This window comes from Miniopterus natalensis, chromosome 19 (genome assembly GCF_054644295.1).
Source record: "Miniopterus natalensis isolate mMinNat1 chromosome 19, mMinNat1.hap1, whole genome shotgun sequence".
Taxonomy (NCBI): domain Eukaryota; kingdom Metazoa; phylum Chordata; class Mammalia; order Chiroptera; family Miniopteridae; genus Miniopterus; species Miniopterus natalensis.
Window position 1 is genome coordinate 11,023,333 of NC_142099.1, and position 26,716 is coordinate 11,050,048.

A 26,716-nucleotide genomic window follows, 5' to 3' on the forward strand; every position below is an offset into this window, starting at 1 on the left:
TGTGGAAAACAGAGTTAGGTAAACGGACCAGAGGGCCTCTGCAGTCATTATCCATTTCAAGAGGGAATAATATCATGGGTGACACCTTAGCTGGAATCCTGCATAAGACTTAAAAAAAAAAAGACTTTGATTAGACGATCTTTAAGCTTCCTTTTAAAAAACAGATTCCATCACTCTTTGACATTTGTCCCGATATGTTCCTTCACACACTCCCCTCAGCTTCAAAGGCCACATAATTTGTTATCAATGCATTAGGCTAGGTACACCATTGACTATGCAAAAGGACATTCTGCAGTATCCAGAGACTGGCAGGTGGAGCAGATACTCGCCCAGGTTCGGGAACTGCTAATGCAATCTAAGGTGAGCAAGGAAGTAAGAAGGTAAACACTGGGAGGTGGGGATGGAGGTGGAGCTGGGCTTCTTTGGGAGTAAATTAGGGCATCTCAAAGCAAGCAGCTCCTCCCTGAGATGGACCGTGATTGCCTCTATAAAAAGGCCACTATGGCCAGCTAGCAGCACCCTGTAAGCTGCTTCAGCCTCCATCCTGCTTGTTCCTCCGGTGAGCTAGGTAAGTGAGCAAGAGTATTCAGAGCTGTAAGTTATGAGAATCTGGGATGTGCTCTAACACAAAAAGGCACTGGATGGATACCAGGCTTCTTTCTAATAGACTTTGGAGGACTTTGATATAAGTTTAACTTTATTGAGAAGAAAAATGAAGAGATAACTGGGACTGATAGTACCTCCTTTCTTTGGGGTCATTTCCTTAAAGATCATAGGCTCATATTATCCAGTAGGCAGGTTGCCTACTTTACTTCTGAGCTTTTTCTCTCTGCTGTCTAATCACTAAAGCCTGAGGGTTAATCACCCCTTGGGGAATGAAAACTGAAGCCGAGCCTGATAGCAGCGGCCCCGGCTCCATGTCACCTAGGCCTGTTGTTGTCGTCTTTGCCCACTTTGTTCACTTTCTCTGGCCTAGAAGTCTTGAGGGCTTAGTTAAGACACTGGCACCCCTTAGTTGGAGTCAGGCATGCCATGTACATAATAGACTTGTCCCTCCCTAGTGTGATGGTTGAGACCTAGAAAGGAACTGAGGAAATAGATGGATTTCTACAGCTCCAGAACAAAGCTCATAAAATTATCCCTGGTAGAGGCAGAGAGACCAAAAAAAAAAAAAAAAAAAAGCCATTGCTCCTATATTCACTCAGAATGGAAATATTATATATAGTTTCTGTTCCTAATTTCATCACTTTCTTGCTATATGACCTGAACAAGTCTTTCAACTCTGGATTGGCTCTTGATTACAACAGAGTTAAATTAATCATCCCTCATTAATTCTGAACCATTTTCACAAATAATTGAAACTACTTATGTATTTAAGCAAGAAAAAGGAACAATAAGAGGTGGGTCTCTCTTTTTTTTCCCCCTTTTAGGTTAATTAAATCTACAAAAAGATGCCTAAATTCCTACAAAGCATCGTCACTGTCATCGAAGTTTTCTACCAATATGCCACCAAGGATGAGGAGTGTGACACACTGAACAAGGCAAAAATGAAAGAATTTTTAGAAAATGAATTCCAGCAAATCATGAAGGTAAGAACTCCACATCAGGACTGAAAGCAACTACAATTCCCTTCTACCTGTCTACCTTTTGTCACATGTCAAACTCTTAGAGGACTTTCCCTACTTGGTAATAGAGAACAGGGTTTGGTAAAGGCTTGAAATAAGGTCAAAAGTTGACTCATAATGGTTTCTATAACGTGACCAAGAGAAGTGATCAAAAATATATATATAGACAAAAACCCATAGATTAAATAACATCCTATGTGAGTAATTCTTCTGGAACAGCAATGAGATGGTCCTCAGAAAAACTGAAAAGTAGGTAAAATGCATCTTCTTCCCTTTCTTTGTCTTTCTTCAGCCCAAAACATCCCTGACCACTGCCCATTTCTGAGACTCTAGAACTACAAAGCCGCTGAGTTCAGGAAATTAGTATTATTCCTAAATCGTGAAAGGGGGTGACCACCACCTTAAAATGTCAGTTCTGGAAAGAAATATTTGGGAACTTAGATCTAGCTCTTGATCTTCAACTCATTAAATCCAGCTGCATACTAAATTATTTTTATTTGGATTCCTATCAATGTCTTAAATTTGGTGTGTCAGATACAAAACTAAACTCTCCTCCTGTGTGCCCAAAATCTGTTGCCATTCTTAACTTCCTCTCTCAGCATGCTCCTCGACCCTCCAATCTCCATCAAATTCATCAATAGTCTCTCAAAACAGCCCATTTCTCCCCATCAATATTGCTGTCCTCTGGCTCAAGCCACTTCTTACTTCCAATCTCTGCAGTACATACAAATCTAATCATTTAACACTCAGTTCAAAATCCTTCAACAGTTCCCAGTTCTTAAAATACAAAGTTACTTGACATGACTTAAAAGGCATGATCTGCTCCATATTTCTCTCTCTAGCCACATCTCTTGACTGCTGAGGCTCTAACTTTAGCAATCTGAATTTCTTTCAGTTCCTTGTATATGAACCATGTCTTCTCTCACCTTCAGCTCTTTGTTTATATTGCGCCCTCTGTCTGGGTCTAACCCATCCTTCAAAAGACATCATTTCCTCTCATTAACCTTCTTTGAACTGCCAGTGGCTCCCCTCTGGTGTACTCCCATAGGAACATTATCACAATAAATTGTAATTTTAAGTTTGTGTTTCTGGCCCACTAAGCTTTACGTTCCATTTTGTCAAGAACCAAACATTCACTGCACCTAACTCAATGCAAGCCAGGTAGTAGGTGCAAAATAAATCTTTGTTGAATGAGTATATGAATTAATGAGTTAATGAATTAAGCTGGACAAAGAATAGTCATATATAATTGATATAGGTATCCAAAATTATTATTTATAAATTAGCTAATCATTCATATTTGACCCATTCCTTACAAAAATTAATCTTCCAGCTGCATACACTTCTAGTTATTTTTCACTGCATTATTCGTTGCATATCCCCTTCTCTTCTTGTGCTCAGGACAGTGCAGTCTAGCCTAAAAGACTATGTGGTTAAACTCCACCTCTGTTAGCCAACCATTCACATTTCTACAGCCTTTCTTCAGTCGGTTAGCTGGGCATGTGGTCCATACTAACAAAGCTGCCCTTTGTACCTTGTTCCTATACAGAATCCAGATGATCCAAACACTGTAAATATCATCATGCAAAGTCTGGATCGAGACCAAAACAACAAAGTGGATTTTACTGAGTATCTTCTGATGGTATTCCAGCTGGCTCAGGCTTGTAATAAAATCATCGGCAAAGATTACTGCCAAGCTTCAGGGTCAAAACAAAGAGATCACAGTCACCAGCGCCAAGAGGAACATAGTAAAACAGAAGAGAAGAACGACAGGCAAAAATCGTCCTCCAGACATTCAAGTTGGAGTACAGGAGAGAATGATTCCTCTTCCAGGGGCTCCAAGGGAAGCGTTAAACACAGGCCTCAATCCAGCTCCAGAAGAAGAGATAGTCAAGGAAGTTTGTCTAGTTTGGGGCACAGACAAAGGTCTGGAGAAAGATGGAGAGAGTCAAGCTCAGGCCACTTCAAGGACAGTAAGAAAAATAAGTATGGCTCTCATCAGCAAGAAAGGTCTGGGAGTGAAGAGGTTGGTTATACTCATTCAAGTAACTATAGAAGATCACACTCAGCAAGTCAGTCAGGTGGTTGTAGAAAACAAGGGCATGTTTGCAACTCAGACGACCAGTCTTTCAGTACTGGGAGTTGTGGAGGACAAGACCACTGGTCAGATTCAAATGAGCCTACTGGTCATGGTCATGAGTTTAGCTCACATCATCACTCTCAACAGAGATGGCATGAATCAAATGCAGACTCTCAACCAGGAAACTGTGAAAAGCAAGGACACAGTTCAAGTGGATCAGGTAAATATTCCGGCTTTGGACAACATGGCTCTACCTCAAGAGAGCCTTCTGGCTGTGGAGAGCATGGATCTGGCTTAGGTCAGCCATCAAGCTATGGACATGAATCTAGTTATGGTCAATCTTCTAGCCATGAAAAACATGGTTCAATTTCAGGTCAATCCTCTAGCTTCGGACAACAAAGTTGTGGCTCACGTCAGTCTTCTGGCTTTGGGCAACATGGATCTGGCTTAGGTCAATCCTCTAGTTATGGACAACACAGTTCTAATTCAGGGCAGTCATCAAGCTTTGGACACCATGGACCTAGCTCAGGTCAATCTTCTAGCTATGGCCAACATGGATCAGGATTAGGCCAGTCTTCCAGCTATGAAAAACATGGATGTGAATCAGGTCAATCCTCCGGCTATGGCAGACATAAGTTTAGCTCAAGTCAATCTTCTAGCCATAGCCGTCATGGGTCTGGATCGGGTCAATCCTCTGGATATGGACAACATAGATCTGGCTCAGGTCAGTCTTCTGGCTTTGGGCAACATGGGTCTGGCTTAGGTCAATCCTCTAGTTATGGACAACACAGTTCTAATTCAGGGCAGTCATCAAGCTTTGGACACCATGGAACTAGCTCAGGTCAGTCTTCCAGCTATGGTCAATATGGGTCTGGTTCAGGTCAGTCTTCTAGCTATGGCCAACATGGATCAGGATTAGGCCAGTCTTCTAGCTATGAACAACATGGGTCTGGATCAGGTCAATCCTCTGGCTATGGCCAACACAGGTCTGGCTCAAGTCAGTCTTCTGGCTTTGGGAAACATGGAACTAGCTCAGGTCAGTCTTCCAGTTATGGACAACATGGATCAGGATTAGGCCAGTCTTCTAGCTATGAACAACATGGGTCTAGATCAGGTCAATCCTCTGGCTATGGCCAACACAGGTCTGGCTCAAGTCAGTCTTCTAGCCATAGCCAACATGGATCTGGATCAGGTCAATCCTCTGGCTATGGCCAACACAGGTCTGGCTCAAGTCAGTCTTCTGGCTTTGGGAAACATGGAACTAGCTCAGGTCAGTCTTCCAGTTATGGACAACATGGATCAGGATTAGGCCAGTCTTCCAGCTATGAAAAACATGGATGTGAATCAGGTCAATCCTCCGGCTATGGCAGACATAAGTTTAGCTCAAGTCAATCTTCTAGCCATAGCCGTCATGGGTCTGGATCAGGTCAATCCTCTGGATATGGACAACATAGATCTGGCTCAGGTCAGTCTTCTGGCTTTGGGCAACATGGGTCTGGCTTAGGTCAATCCTCTAGTTATGGACAACACAGTTCTAATTCAGGGCAGTCATCAAGCTTTGGACACCATGGAACTAGCTCAGGTCAGTCTTCCAGCTATGGTCAATATGGGTCTGGTTCAGGTCAGTCTTCTAGCTATGGCCAACATGGATCAGGATTAGGCCAGTCTTCTAGCTATGAACAACATGGGTCTGGATCAGGTCAATCCTCTGGCTATGGCCAACACAGGTCTGGCTCAAGTCAGTCTTCTGGCTTTGGGAAACATGGAACTAGCTCAGGTCAGTCTTCCAGTTATGGACAACATGGATCAGGATTAGGCCAGTCTTCTAGCTATGAACAACATGGGTCTAGATCAGGTCAATCCTCTGGCTATGGCCAACACAGGTCTGGCTCAAGTCAGTCTTCTAGCCATAGCCAACATGGATCTGGATCAGGTCAATCCTCTGGCTATAGACAACATAGATCTGGCTCAAGTCAGTCTTCTGGCTTTGGGAAACATGGAACTAGCTCAGGTCAGTCTTCCAGTTATGGACAACATGGATCAGGATTAGGCCAGTCTTCTAGCTATGAACAACATGGGTCTAGATCAGGTCAATCCTCTGGCTATGGCCAACACAGGTCTGGCTCAAGTCAGTCTTCTAGCCATAGCCGACATGGATCTGGATCAGGTCAATCCTCTGGCTATAGACAACATAGATCTGGCTCAAGTCAGTCTTCTGGCTTTGGGAAACATGGAACTAGCTCAGGTCAGTCTTCCAGTTATGGACAACATGGATCAGGATTAGGCCAGTCTTCTAGCTATGAACAACATGGGTCTAGATCAGGTCAATCCTCTGGCTATGGCCAACACAGGTCTGGCTCAAGTCAGTCTTCTAGCCATAGCCGACATGGATCTGGATCAGGTCAATCCTCTGGCTATAGACAACATAGATCTGGCTCAAGTCAGTCTTCTGGCTTTGGGAAACACGGAACTAGCTCAGGTCAGTCTTCCAGTTATGGACAACATGGATCAGGATTAGGCCAGTCTTCTAGCTATGAACAACATGGGTCTAGATCAGGTCAATCCTCTGGCTATGGCCAACACAGGTCTGGCTCAAGTCAATCTTCTAGCCATAGCCAACATGGATCTGGATCAGGTCAGTCTTCCGCCTGTGGTCAGAATGAATCTGGTTTAGGTCAGTCATCAGGCTCTGGACAGCATGAATCTAGATATGGTCAATCCTCTAGCTATGGACAGCATGGCTCCGTTTCAGGTCAGTCATCAAACCGTTGTCAGCATGCATCTGGATCAGATCAGTCTTCCAGCTATGGCCAACCCATGTCTGGATCAGGTCAGTCTTATAGCCATGGTCAGTCTGGATCTGGATGGAGTCAGCCTTCTAGCTGTGGCCAACACAGATCTGCCTGTCACTACAGTCAACATGGATCTGGCTCAGGTCTGTGTTCTAGCTCAGAACAATGTGGTTTGGGATCTGATCAGTATTCTAGCACCGAACAATATGGGTCTAGCTCATGTAGCTCATCTAGCTCTGGACAATATGGTTTGGGATCTGGTCAGTGTTCTGGCACTGAACAATATGGTTCTGGCTCATGTCACTCACCTAGCTATGGACAATGTGGTCTGGGATCTGATCAGTATTCCAGCACCGAACAATATGGGTCTAGCTCATGTAGCTCATCTAGCTCTGGACAATATGGTTTGGGATCTGGTCAGTGTTCTGGCACTGAACAATATGGTTCTGGCTCATGTCACTCACCTAGCTATGGACAATATGGTTTGGGATCCGGTCAGTGTTCTGGCACTGAACAATATGGTTCTGGCTCATGTTACTCACCTAGCTATGGACAATGTGGTTCGGGATCTGGTCAGTATTCTAGCACCGAACAATATGGGTCTGGATCATGTCACTCACCTAGCTCTGAACAGTGTGGCTTTGTGTCTGTTTGGTTTCCTAACGATGAGCAACATGAATTACAAGGGAGATGTGGGTCAATTTCAAGTGGTACTCATGATGAGTACAGTGAACCCAAAATAGGTTCAACCCCAAATCAATCAAGAAGAAATAGCCAGGAATGGTCAGGGTACAACCAAAAAGAAAGTAGTAGTGAGTCTGATAGATGTGGGAGTATTCATGGAGAGCTTTCAGCAGAAAGCTCCTCAAGTTGTGGCTTTGGACAATTTGCACACTCTTATTATAGTCAGCCTAGATCCAACACAACCAATACATTGTTAATTTCCAAGGAGGATAATAGACAAGATGCCTATCATTATCAGAGAAAAGGAGATAACTGTGGAGCTGGAAGCACTCCACTCTATGAATATGTCCAAGAGCAGAGGTGTTGATTCTAGTGAGGAATAATAAATAAAGTGAAATTAACTCAAGTAGCAACTTAAAAAATATGAAACTATAACAGACAAGCAACTTATTATAAAGCTTCTTTCTAAAAGTTAATGTATTTGTTTCTTTCTTTTTCATTTAACTGTACTCTATTCCTAGTTATTGGGTTCCTTCCAAAGAATGTAGGGTTTATGGACTACATTGTTAGGAAATCCTGAGTTTAATAAATAATGTGTGGGACTAAATTTGGAAGAACAGTGCAAGCATTTATGGAGCTTGGGGTTTAGCTGAGGTGTCTTTTTCAGAGTTCATTATTCATTATTTATGCCAAACTAAGCCTGCATCTCTAAAAAGCAAAAATTTCTACCAAATGCATTACCAGTTCTGGAGCCAAAGCTTCTCTTACAGCAATGTGGACCATAATTTTTGGTGTGTCCCACACTGAATGGTAGCAGAAAGAAGACCGTAAAAGCAAAGATGTAATGTTGGAAGTTTCTCAGTTTATCAAAACCACCAAGCCCTTATTCTGGGGTGCATCTTTCATCAGTAAGCTACAGAGGCATTAAAAAGTGGCACCAGGTGCTTCTTTCTCCCTAGCCAGTGAGTGAGAGCATTATTTCTTAAACAGCAGGAATGGGCCAGTTCAGGATTAATAGATTCAAATGAAGGCTCTGACTTGGTTTCAGCAAGACAGATGTTGGCCCCTTACTCCTAAGAATTTGCTCCAGGTTAAAAAAAAAAAACAACTTTGGAAGAGCAATAGCATGGAAATGCAATGGTGCCAACCTATTTCTACAGTTCATTGGCCTTTCCACATAGGAAAATATCCTTTATACCCAGAGGGAAAGGAAGACTATATGTCACTACTGTATAGTTCTTTGGTTTAATTATAACATATTTGTTTCAGATAACTGGGTTGCATTAAAATTAACAATAAATAGTGATCAAACACTGAGGTTGTCTTATCTCTGCTTCATTTCACTCTCACACAAAGGTGGTCAGACTAGAAACTAACTCTAATAGCTATTTTCAAGGTCCTGTCCTTCACAAACAACCTAGATTTTATAAGAAATTTTTAAAACTCAATAATAAGATAAACAACTCAATTTAAAAATGAGCAAAAGATTTGAATGGACACTTTACTGAAAAAGATGTACGAATGGCCAATAAGCACATGAAAAGAACTTAGAAGTTCAACAGAAGAATGACAAAATTGTGATATATCCACATACTACAGTGCTATAAGTTAAAATTAATGAGCTGGAGGGAGGTTAGATATAGATGACATAGACATAGATATATACCCACATACCCCTCAACATGGACAAGTCCCCAAAATATAATATTGAGTGAAACATATAGCCTACCCCTCTCTCTTCTCTTCTTTTAGCTGCAGCACTATGCTCCTTAGATTCTGGAATCATAACAAGAAGATGCCAAGGAAGGCCTCAGCCAGATACCGGAGTCCAGGTTCTTGTCACAGAACAAAGAATTTGAGAGCACGGCAGAAAAAATCAAGCAAAGCACAGTAAATGTACTACAGCAATAAGATGCACTCGAGAAGTGAGGGTGGGCAACCTCAGAGAATTAGAGGCCCCAACGAGGTCCGGGTGCAAGGTTTTTATCAAATGTGGGCAAGGGGGAGAAAGGGTGGCCCTTAGCTTCCCACGCCCCTCGGGTAACTCCCGCGCAGCTCATCCTTGTCTCTCCTCTCCAGGTAGCTATTTCCTTTTTGGTCCTCCAGGAATTGTCATGGGGCTTCTGGGGAGGGGTGGGGTCCCAAAACCATAATGCAAATTTATTATAAAGATATACTAATGGCCCTCTTGGTCACTTTTAGGTCAGTGTGGCTGCCAAATCTGGGTGAGGCCGGTTTTGTCTCAATTACGGAAAACTGGGGAAGGGGAATTCGGGGAACAGGGGTCGATAAAGGTGGCTGTCCCAGCCAAGACGGAAAGGGGGAGGGGCAGGGCTTGAGGCATTTGTCCCCCATTCTTTCCTGCCTCCAGAAGAAACACTATGAAAAATGCCTCATTTAAGTCTCAACGTGGGCACATCCCCAAAATACAATATTGAGTGACAAAGTTGTAAAACATGCATATATGGGGTAATATAATACATGCATAATAATGCTGCGGGTGGAAACCATGTTCTTTCGTGGGATCAGGAGGAAAGTCTTCACGGATCCACACGCGGGAGACTGCGGTGCGGCTGCCCCTGGGTGTCCAATGTCCCATCTCTGCCCGTCCCGCCCTGCGTAAAGCCCAATCTTGTGTCATCCAGACCAAAAGAAAGGCCAGTGTCCGGAGCGTCTGTTTCCCGTTAAAGCTTAGTCCTGCGGAGCCCACGTGGCGCGCTGCGGGCCCGCGCGGCCGCTGGGTCTCCCCGCTCGCCAGGCCCCGCAGGCTCGCGGGCTCCGCGCAGAGCTCCGCCCCCGGGACTACAGTCTCTCGGCGTCCGGGAAGGACCAGGGCTTTTTCAAAATAACCAATCAACTTCCCAAGCTTTCCGGGACTTGAGATGGGCCCGCCTCCTGACCAATCTATGCTTTCCCACGGCTAGACTGACAGGCCTCTGTGGCCAAGCACCGCCCCCTGAGCCTTTCTGACTTCCACTGCGCATGTCCTTACCCCCTGCCCCGCAATCCCGCACGGGAGGGCCTTAATCCTTGGCGGGGCGTTGCGGGGATGCCCTGGAGTGTGTGAAGCTGTAATTTTCTGGTGAAACTAACAGTCTAATGCTCCCCAGCCCGTTAGGCTCAACAATGTCTTATACTTTCTTAACCTCTCGCTACCTGGGCTAAGGATAATACCATATATTATTTGTAGTTAATACATATTTATGGGAATGTTAAACACCCAATTCAAAATAGTGGTTACCTCTGTAGAGAAGAGAGAAAACGGGGTTGAAAGAATAAATAAGGCCAAAAGTTTTCTTAAGCAAGATGTTTATTATATTATATCATTCCCTACACTTATTTGTAAACCTCAGACTATTTCACAAGAAAGAGGGGAACACATAGATCAATGTTAGAATGCCACCAAGGACTGACAAGCTGGTCCACTGCCATATCCGGTCCAGCACACCCCAGTTGTTAAAATACATGTATCAGCACATCATCTGAATCCCATAACCAACTGTCTGGCTCAGAACTGAACTTCACCAAAGAGCCTTCTGAAAATTTTGGCTTTCTATAATTTTCCCAAAAGAAGGAAACATGCCCTTGCCAGATTAATATAGACACCTCTAGTTTCTGACAATGCATTTCTGATTGAAAATTAATAACCTGGCATTATGGCTTCCATCATATTTCAGTCCCTGGTAATTTAGTTACCATGAAAACAGCTTTCTTGAATCTAATCAACTCGGGGACAATGAAGCAAGTGCATATCTGAACCTACAAGAATAAACACCGAACTCTGACCCTTTTTCCAGGCAACATCTCAAACTTATTCTTTGCCTCTTCCAAATTTCAAGAGTTCAGGACCAAGAAAATTACTCTAAGTAAGAGAAACCAAAGCAAATTCAAAGAAACGCTGAGCTGTATAGCTAAGCCAAGTTTTTCATAGCGCTCCTCTTCTTACATCCCCAGAGTCCAAGGACCATAGTGTTGCAGCTAAAAGAAAGGAGTAGGCTGTTTGTGGACAGGATCTTTTAGGGTCTCAATACCTTGTCCAAGTCTGGATATCATTTTGAAGATCAAGAAACCCAATTTTTTTTTTCTGTACAATCAGATGTGATCAAGCTGTGGGAAAGAGATTCATACTAAGCAAAGCGTCTGATTTATCAACTACAAGATATGAGTTGTGGATTAAAAACGGGGTTCTATGGAAAGTAACCTTACAGGGTGATTTGACCATAAATGCCTAGCTGAGCAGCTCACGGTGAGTAGTCATGCCCCAGGCATAAAGCTTCTTTAGTAAAATGCTTAGCTTTGCTCTAAGCAAGCCCTGTCCATTGTTTCTGTGGATCTAGGTTAACACACCTTTGAAATTCCCCCTTTTAGATGCTTCCTTCTAAAGCAGACCACCCTTTGAGAGAGCACATAATCTTGTTCACTATCCCGTAATCCAATCCCCACCTTGCTTTCTCCCACCTCCACGTGATCTTCCCTGCCTTCCCTCCTTAATTTCAAATGCATAAAAGAAACCACACAACTCTTATTGTCTGGAGCACTTGAAATCTTGCTCCCTGGCATATGTGGTCAGTTTGGCTCAAGTAAACTCGTAAAAATTCTCTACAGGTTTGTATGTTTCTGATGTCAATAATATGCACTGGGAACGGGAACCACTTGTCTATCATGGGATAGTCCCTCCCACTGGATAGATTCTTTTAGAGATATCAGAGGTGGTTAGATGAGCTTGCCAGCAAAGGAGTTTTATTCTCGAAGGGCTGTTGTAATGACAGGGGCACTTATAATGTCCAAAGATTGAGCACCTGAATTAATCTGAAATATAATTATATTACTTATAAAATTGTAGAACACATATACTTATGTAAGCAGGGATTTAAGGGTTTTTTTTCCCTTAGGCTTCTTTCTTCTAGGCCTTTGCACCCTACACTCCCCTTGATCCCGGACTGAAGCAATTACAGAGGTGGCTTAGCAGCTGTGAACAATGGGTTAAGATATCCCCTTATCAAGACATTGCCTGGCCACCAAGATCAAAGGAGTGAAGATGTCACCTTATCTGACACACTGCCAGGCGACCAAGATCAAAAGAATGACTTCCAGGACTGCACGTAGCTGCATTCCATTCCTAGCCCCAGTTTGCCCCATCCCTCAAGGCCACTCCTTAAGACAGGTTTTGGATGCTCATAAGTATGTTCCCGGTTTTCTTGGTTGGCCCGCCTTTTCAATAAACACCTTATATGATTCAACCCTGCCTCCATTGAACTGGATACAGCAACAGGCAGCCCTGAGCCCCACTGGGGTTTCCCAGTAACAGTAACCTGATGATTTTAACCATTTGTCCTGAAAGGGAAAGAGTGCAAAACTAACATTTTTATTGAGTACCTTATGAGCTGGGAATATTAAATTATGTGCTTTGCATATATTATTTAATATATTATTTATTGCTTACTTTCTTCTTATAACCACCTGTGACTATAAATGTTATACTCATTTTATTGAAAAGAAAACTTAGACTCTGAAAGATGGAGTGACTTGCTTACATTAGTGGAGCCAGGTTTCATATCCAAAACTGTCTGACTCTAAAACACAAGTGTTGCTACCATAACAGTCTTCTACTCTAGTAATATTTCTCTTTAAACAACTATAGTCAAACATCTAGGACCAGAGCAGCCCCCTCATTTTGGACACTGCTGGAAACACACCAAATGACACTCAACCTCTGACTCTCCTCTTCCCGCTCTTGATTCAACAACACTTAGTGTCCTCGAAGGACACTTGAGAAACAACCTCCATTAGCAACACACTTAATTTCCAAGGGAGGATCCCTACTGCAGATAGATCATCTCCTCACATTTAATTTATCTCACCACATTTAGCTTCAATTCCAGAGGGTGGCATTTCTGACCTAGTCTTCCTCAGTGCATGCCTTATTGGAAGTTCACTATGGACTAATTATAAACAACCACCACGGTCTTGCACTCTTTGAAAGACAAAGACCGTATATCCAATTCCCCTCAATAGCCAGAATTCCCTGTTTCTGCCCTGTCCCCCTGCCCACTCCTGTGCTCTCTGACTCTCACCCTATGTGCTCTGCCCTGAACAGGAAAGATCCCTGAGCAGCCCTCCCAGCTGCTGCTCTGTCCCTTATCTGCACGTCCTGGTCAGGGCATTCCAGATGTTGAAGACCTTAAGTCAGTGGGTTCTCTGAGGCACATGACTATGACAAACCTGCCATGCAACATTCCCAGACTTCACGGGCAGAGAAAGAAACTTCATGTGCAAAGATATCAAGGAAATAATGTGTTCAGGACAAAGAGTACATGTCTTTGAAGCAAGTAGGGCAAAGAGTTTCAGGAACTGTGGTTGGTAAAGCAACTTGGAAGCAGGCTGTAAAGGGCTTTTAGGGGAACGTGAGATAGGCAGAGAAGAAAAATGCCAATAAAGATAAATCTAGCCCTGGCCCGTGTGGCTCAGTTGTTGGAACATTGTCCTATACACCAAAAGGTTGGGGGTTGATCCCCGGTGAGGGCATGTACTGGAAGGCAGTCACTCTAAGTTTCCCTCTCTCTCTCTTTCACTCTGTGTGTCTCTGTCCCCCCCCCCCGCCCCGCCTTGCTCTAAAGTCAATAAGCATGTCCTCATGTGAGGATTTATTTTTTTTTAAAAAGATAAATCTAAGTAGGAAGAGAAATAGGGAAAAGAGATATTCCAGAAACCAAAAGAAGAGACTTCTAGTAAGAATGGACATAATAATAAAATGTATTTTATAAGGTTGCAGTAAATAAAATTGTATAGTACTTACAGAAGAGTAGATAATACAGATCAAAATAACCAAATAAATAGCCCCAAAACAGATCCTAATAGATGTATTTTTAAATTGATATGTGAAGCATCTGCTGCATAGACAATACATATAAAGCACTTTTAAAAATGTTTACTCTACAGTAATCATCCAATAAATGTTAGTGGCTATTCTTATTACTACTTATTTTTGTTGTCGTAATTACTGTTGCAAATCAATATGGCAAAGAAAGATTCTTTCAAAAAGCTTGGTGGTCAAGAGTGAAGATATAATTACCTCAGTGTTTTTAAAAGGATGACTGAGCTGCATGGAATCACCTGGGGTAATTATTTAAAAAGCAAATTCTGGGACTCCATCCCAGACCCACCGAATCAGATTTTCTAGGTGATAAAGCCCAGCAGCTTGGATTTTTAATGGTCTGAGACCCAGTGAATTTCTTTGAGAAAAATGGAATTTAGGAGAATTCACATCTGTTGCCCCCTTGGAGAAAGCAAAACTGGTCCCTTGCCCAGCTACCACTGTGACTAAGCATATCAGGTCGCACAGCTGGAGAGGGGAAAAAATCTTTATGCTTGGGATAACTTAAAAATCAGGAAAAAGATTTTACCTAGAATTCGTCTTCCCAAATCAATGAAACCTTAAGCCCTTTCCTGTAAATTGCTGACTTCCTAGTGTAAAAAAACTCCCTGACTTTTGCAGTATTGACATCTACAATATAATAATCATGTGGGGGAATTTCTGCTTTACCCACATGAACATACTAACTATAAACTTGGTCACCTTGTGATTTTTTTCCCCTTTAAGTGTCTGCTGTGTCATTTGTTCAAGGACACTCAATAACTCCTGAGAGTTACAGGTATAGGAAGAAAGGCCAGAAACCCTTACGGGACGTCTCCTGGGCCCAAACTGTAATGTGTGTGAAGGGTGGGATAATTTTATAGCCTAATTTCCCTCTACATTCAATTGCTGTGGTAAAGATGGGCCTTGCTAGTAGCAGCAGCTTTTCAAGTAAAAGAAAGTAACAATACAAAATACACTGTCGGGAATATACTATGGAATATACAGTGTCAGGTCACTTATTCCCTTTTTTAGTTCACAACATTCTCTTTGGGGCAGGGATCCTTAAGCTCTCAGTGCTCAAACTGAGGTTTTCAGAAGTTAAGCCATGAAGCCAAGAACACACAGCTCATCCAAGATGTAGTTTGGATATGAACTTAAGTGTGACCGACTGAAAAACGTTCTCAATCCACTGGCCCACGCTGATTTCACCAGGAACAGCCAGGCTCTACTTCATCGAGTAAAAGGAAACGGCATCATCAAAGAAAAACCAAGTTTCTGGTAGAATGAGGGTTTGCAGGGAGCATTCTAAGAAAAAATTAAGAATAGGGGCATTTTTTGACAGCAGAACAAAAAAAGAAATGAGAGAAACATAATGTAGGAGAACTATCGGTGAAAGGTGTTAAAAAGAAACAACAGGCACAAAATGAAGTCACTTTTGTTAAGCCCCATTAAGATTTAATACCTAACCTAATTGCAGTTGCAGTCCCTCCCCATAGTGGGATTTTAAACCAATCAGTCTGGAATTGCTGGATAAAACTCTGGTCACCACCCCCCTCCAAAGAAAGGTGGCCAATCGAGAACCAATACTTTGATTTGCTTTTGCTACTTACTTTCCTGTCCCACCCAGTTTCTGCTCACAAAAACCTTCCACTTTGTCTAACTTCTCAGACGTTGCCAGAATCATAACTCGTTCAATAAAGCCAATTAAATTTTTAAAGGTACTCAATTGAAATTTTGTTCTTTAACAGAGGAAAGCAAACAGCAGGTAGTAAATAGCTGTAAATAATCAGATTGTTGGTGGCAGGAGTGTATGTGGGGGAGGTGGGGTGGAGGGTAGAGCAGGGCAGAGAATGGAGTGACTCTCCTTGCCTTGTCTAGGTCAGGACAGTCATCATCCCTGGCAGAAAGAGGTGACCTTAACCCCATCCTTTCCTTCTGGCCTCTTTGGGAAGCAACCAGGGAGACTAGGCTTGCTCCTCTTTGAGATGCTCACCCATTGCTGACAATAATCACAGTGCATTATGACAGCGACCTTCACCCCATGTGCCACAAGAATTCTTACAGCATGCAGTGCCTGACCATTTAGTCAGGGCCATTGACCCCTTTTCCCTTAGACTGTCAAATAAAAAAATGACAACACCAACACAACAATAGCCAGCTGATGTGAATCAAAATTATATCTATTTTTTTGTCAGACTGGCAAAAAATATGGGGTTTGGTGTGCTGCAGAATTTTACTAATTAGTTTAGTGTGCCATGACATGAAAAAGATTGAAAATCGCTGTATTATAACATCCTCGAGGCCCACAACTTCAAAAGAAGGATTATGAAATTCAAGATAGATATGAAAAAAGGCAAAAGGAGGATTGACAGACTAAAGAAACAGAGACAGGATGATGAACATATTTATTTAAAATTTCATACCCTACCAACCAGAGTTGTACTTATTATATCTTAAAGGAATGTGCACAGGTATAAAAATAATATCTAACATTCATATAAAACTCACTATATGTCAGACACTATTATATACAATCCTCTCAATTAGCCCATTAGAGAGATAATTGCATATTCCCATTTTACTGATGAGGAGAGTGAGGCACAGAGATTAAGTAATTTGCAATGGCCACTGTATCTAGCATTTGAAGCAAGTAGTTTGACTCTGAAGTTTTCGCTTAACCCAAGGCTCCACACAGGGCACTGCAACCTGCAGGTTGTCCGGGGCCGCCCACAGGGAGCAAGTCCGAGACGTCCAAGCCACGTCCACTTAGCAATCCACTCCTCCCTAGCACAACGCTGCACCCACCTGAGTGCTTTTATACTTGCTCGGGCGCCTTTCATTTGCCAAGCTGCGCGTTCAGAGGACTAGGTCCGTGCAAAGGAGAAGCATTTCTCACTCACACGACGGCCCCATAGTGTCTAGCTGTGGTCCTACCGTAGCCACAGCACCACGGCGACTGTTTCTTTGCGAGAAGGCATTTACAGGGGTGTTTAGTACAACACTGCTTGTAATGATGACTGTGGGAAATGAATAAATAAACTGCACGATATTCTTACACTGTAATGCTAGGGAGCACTTAGAAAAAGTGAACTCTTATTACATATATGTAGATTTTAAAAACGTAACTGAGTGAAAATCAAGTTATGAGTGAAAAAATCAAGGCATAGCCCTGGCTGGCATGGCTCAGTTGGCTGAGCATCCTCCCATGCACCGAAAGGTCGCCAGTTCAATTCCTGGTCAGGGCACATGCCCAGGTTGCAGGTTTAATCCCCAGACTCGGTGTGTTAGGGGGGCAACCGATCGATGTTTCTTACATCGATGTTTCTCTCTCTCTCTCTCTCTCTCTCTCTCTCCCTTCCTCTCTCTCAAATAAAATTTTAAAAAAACACTTTTTTAAAAATTAAATTATATACAGTATACTATGTACATTTTAAAATACAACAAAATTACATTTTACACACACACACATATATTCACCAAATTCATGATGGTGCTTTCTTCTGAGAAGGGGATGAGATTAGAACTTGGACAGGAGACTTAAGTGCATCTGTGATATTTTATTCATTTTCATAATACTTAAAGCCAGTATAACACAATTTAATTTTTACTATGAATTCTGGGTGGCAGATAATGAATCAAAATATAAATAAAGATTCTTTTTTAGGAGCAGGTTTAGTAGGAATCTGCAAGTAGGAGAGTTGGAAGCTATGCTGTATGGTCAATAAGTGGAATTTCAGGGTTGATGGCTTCAGAGGTGAGCAATTAGAGGCGAGGAGGTCCGGGTGTGGCCACCTGAATTTGGCTACAGTGGAATGGAGGTGGGAACCAGCCGAGTACAAGAAATTAGGGCTCCCGGGGCGTCACCAACGTGATTGTTGAAGTTCTCTAGAATGATGACAAAAGCCAGGGTGGAAAGAGACAAGTGACAAAGTCCTCATTGCATATGGTTATAGGGCAAGGAGGTTAGTCAAGATGAAAATGACGGTGGCGAGAGGGTGGAGTGTGTGTGCTTCGGTGGAGGAGTGGCTGTGAAAGAAGCCACAGCTGCAATCACAGCACATGCTCAGCCCATCTCCAGGCCACAGCACCACAGAGGGAGCGTCCGCACCCTTCACTGGAATTGCTGAAAGGTCGTGTCACTCAGGAAAAACCTGGTTCCAGTTAGGGTGAGAAGATCGTTTCCGAGAAAATCCTACCAAAACTCTAACTTTAAAATTCAATGATCCAAAACTATGTATTCAACAAGAGAGGAGTGGTAGGTTTTACCGACAAATAAAAAAGAACTGGGGAACTTGCAGAATGGAAATAAAGCTGCCGACAGCATCAAGGGGGACAGAATGCTGAAGGAGATTAACGTAAAGCCAAGGCCAAGCAGTCAGTAAAATATTCAGTCTTGGGAAATCAAGTTGGCACCGAATGAGTGAAATACCCTGAGAGAAAAGACAGAGAAATCTCAGAATATCGTAACTAGAGGTGACTGTGGTTCAGGAAAGTATCAACTCAAGGAACAAAGGGAGAGAGTGGCCCACATAAGAAGAGACCAAGTTTAGAGTCCCAAATGGACCCATATGACAGGCAAAACCAAGATTTACTGAGACCTAAATCCTCTTAAAGCCAGAATTAGAAAAGTGACTGAATCGGAATGAAGAGGAAAGAACAGGGCTACTTGGTACTTTCAGATGTCCTCTCATGCCATTGAGCCTCTCCAGCATTCATGTCAAGACAAGCCATGTCTGCTACTCCACAGCACTGAAGGGCCTCTCTACAAGGCTTGCAGTCACCTTGGTGACACTCAGAGAGGGAGGCACATGTCCTCTCAGCTCTGGGATGCTCACGCTTAAAGAGAGTGAACCATTCATTGATACTGGAGTTGTTAAAGAGAAATGTATTTGGAGAATGTGCTCCAAAGGCAATTGATTACCCTAATTAAGGCCTTACTCAGAAAATACATTTATGTCTTTCAGTAAAAATAATAATAATAACAACAATAATAATAATTCACCATCGCTCAGACTCAGTCTTGGGTAAGAGAAGAGCACACGCCCACACATTACATCCCCTGCTTAGGTGATCTTTTTCTATTCTGGATAAAGCAGAGTAGAAAGGAAATAAATATTCTGTCCAATAGCACTTCTTTGACACTTTAACGTCTCCCACTGGCACTCAGCCTTTTGCATTCAGGAGCAAAGAATGTTGGCATCTTCCTTCTCAGGTCCCTCACTGAGGGAAAGGCCTCACTGATACTGCATACACCTGCCCTCAGGTGTTTCTGTAGCTCAAAAATGTTTCACTTCCAAATATCTCAACATTCAGCAAAATAAAATCACTCCAGAGTGTGTACTAACCAGGATCACATCCACCTTTGCTCTGTTTGCCAGCGAGAATCCTACGTGCCTGAAATGGTGGGCCACAGGGATCCAGGGGTGAGAAGTAGCTTCTTACGGGTACTCAGTTGGTAAAGTCACCAAACCCTCCTGGCCCACCTCGCCGCCACCACCGCCACTCTGGGAATTAATGCTGAGTTGTGTTGGCTGAGGGTGGGGGAGCCACAGTGAGGAGGGAGACGATGGGAAGGTGGAGAAGAACTTCAATGCTGCACTAACAGCCGTGCTCATAATTGGCCTGGCTGCAGATGTGGCTCCTGTCCTCCTACAAAGAAAAAACCAGGTAGGAGCAGAGTTCTTTTAGTTGTCTGGGCAGCCCCTCATAGGGTCAGCTAAGTGGTAACACCTCCAGCGTGTGTCAAAGGAATTGACATCGCATTTCACCAGAAATAATCCCGTCTGGACCCCGTACCTCCCTCCGCGGCCACTGCCATCTCCCACAGGAACTCGGGCCTCACTCGGCAAAGTCTAACTGCCCTTCAGTCACACCCTCTTGTCTCAGACCAGCAGCCCCAAATGGCAAGAGAACATATGTTGTGCCAATGATCCATTGAATATTAATAGCTACTAATGGCAAGCACATTGTACGTGTTAGTACTGCTCTGAGAACTTAATCAAAATAACTCCGTGAGCCATTATTCTTATGCATGTCTCACAGATGAGAAACGGAGCCACAGAGAGGTAAAGCACCTTTCCCAAGGACACGCAGCTAGGAAGGAAGTGGCAGAACCAGGATCTGAGCCCACACTCTTAACCACTATGTGATTTTGCCCCTCAGAAGAGATCAGAACAGCTAATATGATGGCTACCGTTGAAAATATGTAATTTACAGTTTGCCAGCGGCCCTCCTAATGAGTTCTCCTTGTCCCTCATCATTCACGTCTGTTGCTTTCAGTCTAAACATCTAAAATGCAACAGGGCTATTATAAAATAAAATAATAATAATAATAATTTAAAAATTAAAAAATAAATAAAATTAACAAATAAAATGCAACAGGGTACACTGTGTTATCTTGTAGTAATAGAGTATAAAACAAGATCTCCGTGGCGGTGCAGTCCCCATGTAAAGTCCAGAAGTAGCCAGGTCCTCTGCTCATGTCTTCATCAAGGTTGGCTCCAAATGTCCGACTTTGGAGACAAGATAGATGATATCAGCACTAACAGAACTGAAGCATTCAGAAGGCAGAGCAGGCTGGGAGAAACAGATGTTTCGTTTAAGGTATTCATTCGGTCAACAAATATTCTTAGAGCGTTGAGAATCTGACACTGCGCTGGATTCTGGGGATACAACAAGGAATCAGAGTCCTGGCCCTCTGGCAGAGTTCATCTAAGGTACTCTGGATGAACTGAGGCCAATCAAGCAAACAATAAGTCACAAACAGGATGCCTGACAAAATAACCTCAAGGCACTCGGGAAGGTAGTAAATGTGAGATGCTCAAAGATAAGCAGATGGATATACAGGTCCCAGGGACCTGTCATTATGCCTTCTTGCCGCCTTCTAGGGAACTTCCATGTTTAAGAATAATTTATGACGCTGTAATGCAACCTTCTTGACCTGGTGCTCCAGCCCTGCTCCAGTTCTCCCTTCCATCAGTCTTCTTCCCAGCACCACTCCCAAACACACCCTCTCCATTCTATTTAGGCTAATCTCTCGTTGCGCCACAACACGTCAAGTTCACCCCCACCCTGTCCTCTCCCCTGCACCTAGTCATTCCAGCCGTCCTTCAAGACCAGGCTCCAGTTCCTCCTTCCATTCTTTGCCACATTCTTAGCCACCGCAGGCTACCAAACCACAATTAATGACCTGAAAATACAGCCTTCTGTTCTTCACCGATGTTGCACAAGGGCTACAACCCAGGACTTGAACACAGGGCACCACAATCTCCTCCCAGCAAGTGTGGGCGGGAAGGGAAGGGGACTCAGAGGCTGAGAGAACTGACCCAGGCTTGGAGAGGCTGCTTGAGGGAACCAAGCACAATGTCTGAGGGACACAGTTTCCAAATAGGAGGACACGAAGTCCCCAATCAAGAGGCCGGGTCTCGACTACTGTGGAGGGGGTTTGAGACCTTGCCCCCTGGCGTAATGTTGTCAGTTTGGCTCAAATAAACTCATTAAAAAAAAATTTTTTTAAACACAAAAAACTGTGAATACAGGTGGCAAGAAGACAATTCTAGAGGGGAACTAAGGATCCAGGTGGGGTACCTAACCGAAGCCTAGGAGTAGAGAGCAAACATAGACTGGTCAACAGAGGGCAGAGGGAGTGGAGACATGACCTAGGGGTAACCAGGGGCACTATCAACTGGCAGCAAAAGGAACCTAGGGGGAAATTCATGAACCTACAAACCAAGGATGGGTGGCCAAGTTTGAGAACTTGGCTGAATTCTAAGCTGCAGGTAGGTCATCAGTGAACTTGTTTGGAGGAATGCAGGGAAAGTGGATGAAGGAGAAGACATACAGGCCAAAAATGTTTATGAACAGCTTATTCGTCCCTTAGGTGCAGGGGCTGTGCCTCATTTCTATCTTCTGCAGCACTTAGCCAAATAAACACTTTATTGATTATATAAAAAAACATCACAGGCAGTTTTGGTGTTACCCAATGGGAAAAGATGCGGAGATAACGTGAGTCACCACTTAAGCTTGCATGCATTATGCAGGCTTACAAGAAGGCTCCATCACCTCGCAAACAGAGTGGTAATATGATCTAGTGAATAAATAAGAGGCTAGAGATGAGAGGTGAAACCACACCAACTTCGCCAGGAACCTCCTACAGGACCTTAAATACGTCATTTCACTTCTCTGAGTCTCGATTACCACATCGATAAAAGCGTAAATGCAACTGCTCCAAATTTTTCATAGTATCTAGAACACTCTTCCCCCGGATCTCTGCGCGGCTAACTTCATTCCTTCTTCACCTTTGCTCAGGTCTTCCCTTCCTAATAAGGCCTGTCCTAGCCACCTCGTTCAATACTGCAGCAGGCCCATCCCAGCAACCCCATCCCCACACACTCTGGTTTACGCTCTTCATTTTCTTAACACTTCTAACATACTATATAATGTATTATCTTCATTGTTGCCTGCCAGAATGTAAGCTCTGTGAGGGCAAGAATCTTTGTCTGTCCTAGTTCACCGACACATATTAAGTCTCTGAATAGCACCTGGAACAAAGCTGGCATCTAACATTTGTTGAATGAATATATGAATGAATCGAATAAAAGTCAAAATCTTGTAAAAGAAAAAGGCTAGAATAATAAATCATTAATATTATCCCTGAGGCCAAGGTCTCCTGCCCACCCCTTCTAGCGTCCCTAGATCCCGGATGCCTGGAACCACAGTGTGCTGGGCAGGTGTTCAGGAAGCCCTTACATTACGAAGCCCAGCAGGGCAAACACATCCGCGGGGCTCTGGCGCCACCTGCTGGCCACTCTGCTTAGTAGCTAACAAAGCAATTAAACTGACAGGAATTTTCAGGGGCGAATGGAGTTACAGGGATTTTGGCCAGTGCGGACCATCAAGCTATACGAACATTAAAACAGGAGGAAGGCGGCTAGACTGGAAACCAAAAGTTTCCAGAAGTTCTTGAAAGAGTTAAAACCTTCTCTGAAGGCCCATATGTCCATCCCAGTGTCCCAGTGTCCTCCAGAACTCACTTTCCACTAAAATAACAGTAAGAACATGCACGTACTGAGCTCTTACCTGTCAGGCACTTTTTTAAGCACTTTCATGTATTTTTTCATTTAATTCCCACATCAATCTGTGGTAGGCAGTTAGACAGATATGAGCAGAGCAAGGATGGTGGGCCAGATACAGAGATGACCGGGCAGGAAGCCCTGGTGCCTAGCAAAAGACAATTGTAGAACCAGCTGCAGTGGATAATGACTCCCTGCCCTGGTGCTGATCAGTCAATCCCAGGAGATCTAGACCCTGAAGGGACACACCTAGAAAGCTGCTGAATAATCTATTGTGATCTACCCCTGGGACCGCCCCTAAAATATCCACCCTTAACATGCTTAGGACCAAGGACCCAGCGCCCCTCCCTCCTGGGCACATTTCCCTCCCCCCTCCCCTGCCCTAGGCACCTTGTTATTACCTTCCTCACTCCAAGCCCCAAGGGCCCTTCCTTTACCTCTATAACTTGTTTCCTCAGCCCACTTCTTCTATGAATTACTTCTTCCACCCCTGTGATTTTATAAATAAGTGTCTTATAGTTTGAGTCTAGCTGGACTCAAGCACCAGGGTTGCTGAACCCAGGTCCAGTCTGACCCCACAGGTCTAACACCTGGTGCGGTTCCCACCGCCTACAACGCATCCAGCGATGCAGGTACCATCGCGCCCCTTTTATAGACAAAAGTTTCCTTTTAGAATAAATGTTTTCATATAAGTAAAGCAGTGAAACCACTTAAATTAAAATATTAGTAAGAGAAATCAAGCCGTGGTGTGTCCACGATGCTTGGGGGCACAACCATGCCGCGGGGTACCGACCAATCAAGCCAGGCGCAACCTCGGTCCTGGGCTCTGGATCATGGCCCATGACCCTCTGATCAGTTCAGAGCGAGCGCCACGCTCCACCACGAGGCCACCATCGAGGGGCGCTTCTGAGCCCGATGCTACCAACAGCCCTCCTAGGCTGAGCGGGCCGGTGCCCGGGCCGTTCCCCCCTCTCCCCGGCTCGGGGCCCAGGGCTGCGCGCCCGCCCCTCCCGAGCGCGCCAGGCCCCGCCTCTCCAGACGCGCTGCCCCGCGTGGCGCGAGCGGCTGCGACGGCGACAGACCTGCGGCCCCGGCACCGCACGGCGCCTGCACCTCCGCCGGGGCGGCCTCCGCCGTGAGCACGAGCACCCTCGGTTCCGGCTGCACGGCCCGCCCAGTCCCCGCCTTACCTGGGGTCCGGCCTGGGCACAGCGGGGACCTCGGCGCCGCGCGACCGCGCTCGGGGTCTCCAAGGCCTGGACTGTGGGTGCCCTCGGCAGCCGCTCCCGGGCCCAGCGCCGCGGAGGGCGCCCCTTGGTGGGGTGCGGCCCGGGGCTCCGCGCTCCATCTCGTGCCGGCGGGGGGGGGGGGGGGGGGGGCGGGTCTGGAAGATACAGCCCGTGTCTCCGATTCCCACCCCCGACCCCCAAAGGAGGGCTTCCGGGGCAGGCGGGCAACTGCGCCCCCTGGTGGCCAGTCTGGGCCTCGGGCACCTGCAACTTGGTTTTAGGCGCTACCTTACCCTTTAAAAATGTTAATTATTCTTATGTATGTTAGAAAAAAATCACACCTAGGACAACAACCCCCTTTAATCTCGAATATTTAGTATAAGTCTAAGTTTTTTTTAAGTGAGTAGTTATCATTGGTTTAAAGAAAATATTAAATAAATAATACACAGATCTTGAAAAAAATCGTGAAATGGTATTCAAATGACTAATATAATGGACAACTACCACCCTCACAAGGGCAATTACGGGGACAGGTGGTTGTGATGGTTCGTTGGACGTGTCAACTTTCGAGGTGTTTTTGGATGAGATTAACGTTTAAATCAGTGGGCTATGAGTGAGGCAGATTATCCTCCATAATGTGAGTGGGTCGCATCCAATCAGCTGAAGGTCTGAAGAGAATAAAAAGCCCCACTGCCTTGAGGGAGAGGAAATTCTCAAGCAGGCTGCCTTTTGGCTTTACCTGCACCGTGGCTCTGCTGGGTGTCCAGCCTGCTGGTCCACACTGCAGGATTTCGGACTTACCAGCCTCCATAATCATGTGAGCCGATCCAGTGTAATATTATAACACACATCCTATCGGTTCTTTTTCTTTGGAGAACCCTGACTAATAAATCTCTGACTTTGGGTGGGGCTAAATGAGCTCAGCAGGGGAGGGAGGGCTTGACTCCAATACCTGATGCTCTGCCATGATGAGGGGGTCACCCTTTGCTCTAACCACTGGACACACTTACCATGGCTTTACTGCTTCTCTTCCCCCCCCCCCCCCCCCCACTTTCTACCAGGTCCTGGAGAACTCCCACTGCTCACTCTTCCTGGGGGTGGGCAATGTGCCGTGTAGATGCTGTGCTAGTCCTAGATCCACAAGGATTTTACCTCTAGAAGAAAATCTATGGAACCAAGAAAAAAAATGATTATCAAAGTTGTGGGAATAGTAAAATCAAAACACCAAGAAAGATACATTTCTAGACAAACCTGACCTAGAAAACAAGACCATCTTCCCAGGATGAACCGCTCAGACTGATAACAGCTTCCAAACCCAGGAAGGGCTTTGGGCGCCTTGAGACACACCTAAGCAACGTACCCAGGGCTCTGTTCTCAGATAACACTGAATTTAATTCCTCTAATCAGCCACCAGGTGTCTATAAACATGCACACTTCACTCCCTTGGTTCCTGAATCAACAAATGTGGAAGCTGGAACAGAGAGGGAAGTAACTAACCCAAAGGCACACAGCTTGTCAGTGGTGGACTCTGCACTAAACCCAGGTTTGGGTGGCTGATAAGTGTTGCAATGCCAGGAGGAAAAACAGATTTCAAAGAAAGAATCATAGGCCCAGGAGGATCCTGAGACGCCATCCTACCACCCATCCTCTATCTCTTCACAGTATAGCACTTAAGTCATCCCAGCCATAGAAGAATGCTCTAGTCCACTGGAAAGGGGATTTAAATCACCCCTTGGTCTCCCTGAGCCTCCACCCCAGAGTCTGACACTTTTCACAGCTGAGAGGCTATTCTTGGCTCTGCCTTTGATGTCAGAAGTGAAATGTCAGCTTGCTCCAGCAGGTCAGAATATTTTCCTCCCTGTGCCTTTAGTGCCTGTCTCCCAGGAGCACAGAGCATTGCTCGGTGCAAAGCAGGGGTCCCCAGCTGCAAACTTCTACCTCTCTCCCCACTCTTAGTCTAGCTGTTGACAAGCCTAGAAGTAGACAGATACATCTTTTTTCTGTGTGAACACCAGGTGTTTGTAGCTCAGGGGCCATCATTAACCACCAAGCACATTCAGACTTGCACTATAGCTACTTATGATCATCTTGTTCACACAATGAGGGCAGATAGAATTGGTTCATATTAACCTTACAGATAGATAACCAGAAGCATAGTTTGGGAGCAATTAGGATCCTTCTGAGATTACCCCCCCAAATTTTTGTCTTGCCTGGACTTAAGGCCCAACCACTGCCATAGACATAGCCCTCTAGGGGCCAGAGCCAAGGAAGCCAGTGAGAGAGCTCTCAGGGGGCTCCCTAGCCCTGTATGTCATTGTTATCACCACCGACAGTGGCCAGTGTTCATTGGACATCAAGGAGCAGGGCACTGTGCCAGGA

General features: G+C 44.6%; 1 protein-coding gene across 1 annotated transcript; it reads left to right on the forward strand.

Annotated features, from left to right (window-relative positions):
- Positions 1-1,451: 1,451 nt before the first annotated feature.
- On the forward strand, positions 1,452-25,454 carry LOC148090868 (uncharacterized). Its single transcript, XM_087828169.1, has 5 exons — positions 1,452-1,589; positions 3,175-3,523; positions 3,887-6,991; positions 23,690-23,740; positions 25,399-25,454. Exons 1-5 carry the CDS (start codon positions 1,452-1,454, stop codon positions 25,452-25,454), a joined length of 3,699 nt encoding a protein of 1,232 aa, XP_087684295.1.
- The last annotated feature ends 1,262 nt before the right edge of the window (positions 25,455-26,716 follow it).

What these genes read in the sequence shown, in the direction of transcription:
- LOC148090868 (XM_087828169.1), top strand. Translation starts at nt 1,452, where the DNA reads ATGCCTAAATTCCTACAAAGCATCGTCACTGTCATCGAAGTTTTCTAC. An exon ending in AAGAAGAGATAGTCAAGGAA is followed by an intron (nt 3,524 to 3,886) that starts GTTTGTCTAGTT and finishes ACTCTCAACCAG; the next exon opens with GAAACTGTGAAAAGCAAGGA. An exon ending in ACAATATGGTTTGGGATCCG is followed by an intron (nt 6,992 to 23,689) that starts GTCAGTGTTCTG and finishes CTGACCCCACAG; the next exon opens with GTCTAACACCTGGTGCGGTT.